The sequence below is a fragment of the Lathyrus oleraceus genome, chromosome 4 (assembly GCF_024323335.1).
Source record: "Lathyrus oleraceus cultivar Zhongwan6 chromosome 4, CAAS_Psat_ZW6_1.0, whole genome shotgun sequence".
NCBI lineage: Eukaryota > Viridiplantae > Streptophyta > Magnoliopsida > Fabales > Fabaceae > Lathyrus > Lathyrus oleraceus.
The window spans coordinates 281033355-281040131 of record NC_066582.1 but is presented as its reverse complement, the minus strand read 5'-3'; the positions used below and the strand labels follow the sequence as shown (position 1 = coordinate 281040131).

At 36.0% G+C, this 6777-nt stretch overlaps 1 protein-coding gene across 1 annotated transcript; it reads right to left on the bottom strand.

Moving 5' to 3' along the window:
* Window positions 1–1170: 1170 nt before the first annotated feature.
* On the bottom strand, window positions 1171–6268 carry LOC127075108 (probable alpha,alpha-trehalose-phosphate synthase [UDP-forming] 9). Its single transcript, XM_051016556.1, has 4 exons — window positions 6084–6268; window positions 2380–4388; window positions 2023–2296; window positions 1171–1910 (listed from the first exon to the last, which is right to left on the bottom strand). Exons 2-4 carry the CDS (start codon window positions 4350–4352, stop codon window positions 1578–1580), a joined length of 2580 nt encoding a protein of 859 aa, XP_050872513.1. The 5' UTR covers window positions 4353–4388; window positions 6084–6268; the 3' UTR covers window positions 1171–1577.
* Between the last annotated feature and the right edge of the window lie 509 nt (window positions 6269–6777).

Sequence of the window (6777 nt, the reverse complement as noted above, 5' to 3'; positions counted from 1 at the left end):
CTCAAAAATTATATCTTGTATCAGTGGAGGTTTCAGAGATGCACTTCAAGGAAGCGCAACCATTTTTTTCTCTGACGTCAGTCCATTAATGCAAGGAACTAGAGATTCATAAATTGTATCAAAATTTGCTTTCTTTCCGTAAAGTCGTGTGTATGATTCTTTATGGATCTTTAACTCATGGATAAATTGATGGAAGACAACTGTGTGATTATCTTCTCTTTTATTGAATGTTTCGACTATCACACCATCCATTAAAGCATGTGATCACGAAATTTAAACTCTTGCTCATTTTTTAATTTGTTCCAACATCTACCTCATTCACATCAACACATTTAACATAATGCATCTCCGAATGAGTTCATACAAAATTCAATATACATCTCCGAATTAAACGAACGTCTTTCTGACTAAAAACAAGCTTAATGTAAGCAACGATATTTAATGTAAATGATCTTTATCTGAAATTTGAATTTCTTTTGTTCTCATTGATGTGATGAAACACAAGAGTGAAGATTTGAAGTGAAAATATTGATTGAGACTGGATGGATTTTTAAAAAGATTTGGAGTAAAAAACAAGTATGATTTGTGATCAGGCAGGTGAGTGTTCTATCAAAATCGATCAAAATCGAAATCGATGAACAATTGGGATCCAGAAAAGTAACTGCAATTCTTCACGTAAGCAAGCTCTTACAACCTCTAAAAAACCAGTATCTGAGTATTACTCGAGCTATACCAAAATCCAGCAACGTGAGCGAACTATCTGTGAGAAACGAAAATCTAACTACTAGCCGGCAACGCCGATCCAAGAGTAACCACCTGGCGGTGCCTGTCTGAAAGCCATGGTCGACAATGCAAATGCGGAGGAAGGACAGCCCCAAGGGTAACAGGTGGTGCGGAGGAAGGACTGCGCCACCAAGCATCTTAGATACGTGTTGAAATCCAAGATTTGTTGAAATCAGAGCTTAGATACTAGCTTTAAGGTTAAAATACACCGCAGTATTATTAAACTTAATTTCAATATATCATAAAAAAATTTACTAATGAAGTTTTTAAATATTGATGTCGACGGTATAATCACTTAAAAAAGAGTTTAAACAACTCTTACTAATTCCACCATCGTAGGTTCTCCTATGTAGCAAGATTTACGTTTGGAAATTAGTAGACAATAGCTATAGGCAACTTCCCACAAGTTGAAGAGATTTCAAACCAGAATAGAATTATGTATTGTAACAAAATACTGTAACTATACATGTTTGAAGTTTTGATGCTCCTCTCTCAGTAAAAGCAACGGAACTGGTCCAAAAAATTAAAGCACAACTAAAGCTCAATGCGGCACCAGTAAATATATCAATTGATGTTACCCATGTACAAAGAGAATAATTGTCAGATCTTCCATGAACCACACCGCAACCTTCCCTATGCCATGTAATTCAGGAGCACAAAAAGAATCTGATCCACAATGGCCAAATCGCACTATTCGTCGTCATCAGGTTAAAGATTAATAATTCCCAAAAATTTCTGATTCCCAGGATCAGAATCCACGCATATAATGAAGCAATGATGTAGTTTTGCCCTTCCTAAGAAACTATGCTCTCGAAAGAAACCTGGAATTGAGCATGATGATGATGCCTGGGCTTTGGATTTGATGAGGCGGCAAGGCCTTGAAGCAACCTAACAACATCGGTAGTATCATCAAGAAAATACTTGGCCTTGCTTGGCTTCCTTCCTACAGTGCAGGCAAAAATCTCCGGAGCGGATGGTAACGATGGGCACGAGACTGTACTCAAAATGCTTTCAAACATGTCTTCATCAGACCTATCATCTCCAATGCACATCACGAAATCTGGTGGATTACCACCATTAACCATATTCAAAAGAACTTTCTCAGCTACCAACCCTTTGGTCACTCCCTGCAGAGAGTAAATCCACAACATTGATCAAAACAATTCAAGATTTTGAGTTTGATTTTAATATAAAAAATACTAGAGGAAGATGAGGGCAAAGGAATTTGAAAAACCCTACCTGTGGCTTAACTTCAACAATATGTTGGCCCCTCTTAACAAGTGCCGGTTCATTAGCAAGAACGCTTTCCAAGTGATCCAACAATTCTTTGGCTTGGCAGGAACCAAAATCAGGGTCTGCATCTTGATGATGCCACACCAAAGCACTTTCCTTAATTTCAATATTAGATCCATCAGTTGCTTCTGTATATGACTGCATGACAGGCTCCACTATCTGTTTCCAATCAAGGTCCGCAGACAAGTGACTGGTTTCCCATTCGGAGTCGCTATTCCACCTGCAAATGTAAAATACATTAGCATTTTAATTTTTCTATTTTCTTTAAGGTCGGAGGAAGGAACAACTGTGACATTAACATACCTTAGAAAGTACCCATGTTCAGCTGCAAGTCCCAGCATTTTGCACGAAGTAAACCAGTCACTCAGAGAATCTCTTGCCCTTCCACTAACAATGAACACAATATTCTTGGTATCGTTACACAGAGCATTAAGCACAGATATGACTTCAGGGCTGGGGGTTTTATTAATGGAAGTTTGAGGTACAATAGTGCCATCATAATCAAGAAAGATGGCCCTTCTACTGGTTCTTTTGTAAGCTGATACAATATGGTCAATGGACAGCTTCCTAAAACCATGAGAAAGAGAAATAACTCTGAATCCCAAGCCCAAACCAATTCCCCAGCACCTTTTAGTGTAATGATCTTTGCAAGCTCTCTCCAAATCCTGCATAAAACTGCGTGCCCAATATGCCACATCATGAGAACTAACATAACGATAGTGTTTCTCATGGCGCAACTTTTTCTCTGAATCTCTCATAGTGAGAGCCAAATTCAGAGCATCAGCAACTGCATCTATATCCCAGGGATTGACCCTGATAGCCCCACTCAGAGAAGGTGAACAGCCAATGAACTCAGACACAACAAGCATGCTTGTACGAGGAGAATCACTCTGTCTACCCACAGCTTCATCCAGCTTTGCAGTTCCCTGTCTGCAGACAATATATTTGTACGGGACTAAGTTCATCCCATCTCTCACAGCATTGACAATGCAGCACTCAGCTACAGCATAATAGGCACTCTTCTCAAAGCGAGGAACAGGGCGGTCAATGATAATGACTGGTTGATAATGACTAGAACCATAAGTATCATTGATCCTCTGGGCAATTAGATATGCTTCCTTCTTTGCTTCCTGAACATCCTTCCCTGAACCCCTTGCAGGATTTACAATTTGAACAAGGACAACTTTACCCTGCAAATCTGGATTCTGCTGCAGCAACTGCTCCACTGCTAGAAATTTCAGATTGATACCCTTAAAAATATCCATGTCGTCAACACCAAGAATAACTTTCCTATCCTTAAACTCTTCCTGAATCTCTTTTAGCTTAGAGGATGTAGAAGGAAGATTTAATACAGAATCAAGCCTACCCATGTGAATGCCTACGGGCAAAATTTTGATAAATATAGTGCGGCCAAAGTAATCTAGTCCTATATGCCCTCGCTTAGATTCATAATCCAGACCTAGCATTCTACTGCAGCATGAAAGAAAGTGGCGAGCATAATCAAATGTATGAAAACCAATTAAATCCGAATTCAACAATCCCTTCAGAATCTCATCCCTTACAGGCAAAGTTCGGTAAATTTCAGAAGATGGGAAAGGACTGTGAAGAAAGAACCCAAGTTTAACTCGATTAAATCGTTTCCTCAAGAAAGTAGGCAAAACCATCAAGTGGTAATCATGAACCCAAACAAAATCATCATCAGGATTAATCACTTCCATGACTTTGTCTGCAAATATTTTGTTTGCAGAAACATAAGCCTGCCAAAGCACACGGTCAAAGCGATCACCATGATCTGAGCATATAGGTAGCATGTAATGGAACAGAGGCCAGAGCTGCTGCTTACAAAAACCAAGATAGAACTTTTTCTGCAGATCATGGGGTAGAAAGGTAGGCACACAATTGAAGTCATCCAATAATCTCTGAGCAACTTCATCCTGCTCACTAGCATCTATCTCAGCTTTGAGAGAACCCACGTAGATTACCTCAGTATCAGAAGAAAAACCATCTTTTAATTGTAATAGAATTGAATCTTCATCCCAACTGAAACACCATTTAGCAGTATCAATATCTCTTTTAGCCTGCAGAGGCAACATGTTTGCCACAATGATTTTCCGCTCCCGACAGCCAGAAGAACTAACGTCTGATTCACCATCCAGGTCAGAAATAATTCCAGGAACAGTCATAACCCTTGGAAGAGTTCTTGGGGTGTGAGGAATATCAAGCAAGTCTCCTCCACCAGCTAAGTCCAAAAGATTAGCATAAGATCTTGATGCCATTTTTTGTCACTTGGACCTTTCTTCAATATCTTCTTTCTACAAATTCATACAAATAAATAAATAAACACAACATCTACAAAAAGCATCCCATGAATAACATATATCACGGGACTCCGTGTAAATATTCGACCGATACGGCATCTTACATGGTCTGATGCAAATACATGCACATATATACTTGATATAAATCTCATAACATTTCATTTCAGGCACATTCACTTGCTTGGTTCTCATATTATTGGTTAATCAAACTACTTAGCCAAATGCTATTAGTGCAAATTTAGTAATCAAATCAGCTCAAATGAAGGGATTCTAAAACAAATAGCACCAGGAGGAGAAAATAGAAGAAAAACAAATTATACAAATAAGTAATAATAGGTAAACCAGGAATACTAACTCTGGAAACACATAGATTTATCACGAGAAAGAATTTGAAAAACATTAACTGTGCTCATAATCATTGCTGACGACTAGACAAAATTGCTGTACAAGCAATTATCATACATTCATTTCTTTCAATGCTCCCAAACTTAAAGTAAGAAACTTCACTTGCTGTCAATCGGCAAAAATTAGGCCAAAAAAGAAAACCAAAAAGTGAACCACTACCAAAACTTAACATATATGAAGAATATAATCATTTCCACTAGATGAATGCACATCCTTATTTTCTAACATTTTGTAAAACACAGTACCAAATGAATATCTGGTATAAGGAGAAGACCTCTTCAATGTTGACATTTAACCAGAAAACAAAAATTCAAAATTCACAATTAGAAGATATTCATAAATATTTGTGCATCTTATAATCAAGTTGACCAGGTACACCAGAAAATTCTAATTTTGGTCATGACAATTTTGCTTCTATCTAATTGATTATCCCAAAACATGAAAACACGCCAAAAAAGATGGATTCACTTTGAACATGGCAAACTAAAAATTACAAACAGATTCAACTCCCCACATATTACTTCTGTCATACAGCAAATGAGTATAATTCCCAGCTGTGGGAAGGATGTACGAAACATCTCAAGAGTCAAGTTCACGTACCATCACTTTTCAAAATTATAATACAACATATAAAATCACAAAAATAAAACCCTTTATTCAATATAAACAAATATGATAATCACCACATCAAAAAAAAATTCATAATGGTCCAAAAACTTCAATCCATATGCATTGATGAATTATACCCTACCACTTTCTTATTGTAAAAGAGCTTAAGCCCCCAATCAACCCCAACAAAAACTTATCTAAACGAAAACCAAATAAAACAATTTCCACTTTGAATCATCTTGACCTATTATTTCCCAAGCAAAAAAAAATCACAAAGTGTAAGCAATTACCAAAAACAGTACAAAAAGCATAAAAAAAGGGCTTGGAACTGTTAGATCCCAACACGATGAGAAAAATAAAAAACAAAAAAACAAATCAACCATAACAAGACTTCAAAAACTCATTCATACACAAATTGAAGCTATAACTCGCATTTCAAAACTCCAAGTAAACGACGATGCCGTTTAACAATTTTCTTCTGAAAACCAAACTCAAACGACACAACTAGTATTCACAAAAATCACTAACAAAACGAAACGATCGATAGTATACCGTTACAAAAACAGCAAAATTAACAACAAGTGATGATTCAATTCAAAGAACGGATCAGAAACAAAACCACAAAAACTTCAGTCGACAGAACTCGGGAGTTAATAGCTCTGATATCGAACTTACCGGCGACGGAAACAGCGAGATTCCGGCGGAAACGCGTAGTGATGAGAGAGAAAGTTTTAGAGAGAGAAAGTTTTAGAGAGATTTGAGTTTTGGAGAATGAAAGAACAAAATGAGAACGGCAACTGCAAGATTTTTGGTTTTATTATAATTTATATAAATTTTAGGGTCAATGAAGAATAAGGCACTCGATGGAATGGATATAGTTTTAAATTTATTATTATTATATTTATTATTATTTATTTTGTGTCTGCGTTATTGGATTGGATTGGATAAAATTTTGATGCTTTTTACCGTGGTTTGTTTTTCTAACCATGGTTACGCTTCGCTGGTTTTTCTATTTTTATTTATTTTATATTCTTTCCTTTTAAGAATATTTCGTGGAAACAAAATATATTGTTTCTTTTTTTAAATATTTTTTGTTAGGTATTTATTTCTACCAATAAAAATGAATTGTTGTTTATGTGCGTGTGTTTTACATGAATTAAGAAGAGAAAGTTTGTTAAAGTGGATGATTCTTTATCCATATCCTTATCATTAGTGTGGTTGAATATTTTATCTTATTCTAACAAGCTTTCAAGTATTATATTATAATTTATCTTTAACCTAAAAAAATGAAGGAAAGTGTATCATGAAAATGAAATGTAATAAATGAATGAAGAAAAAAATAAACACCATTTTACTTTTATTAATAGTA

Bases quoted from the DNA above. Each gene is read 5' to 3' on its own strand.
- LOC127075108 (XM_051016556.1), bottom strand. From the start codon at position 4,352: ATGGCATCAAGATCTTATGCTAATCTTTTGGACTTAGCTGGTGGAGGA. The intron at 2,297-2,379 runs GTATGTTAATGT...TTACATTTGCAG, and splicing joins GAACATGGGTACTTTCTAAG to GTGGAATAGCGACTCCGAAT. The intron at 1,911-2,022 runs GTAGGGTTTTTC...TACTCTCTGCAG, and splicing joins TTGTTGAAGTTAAGCCACAG to GGAGTGACCAAAGGGTTGGT.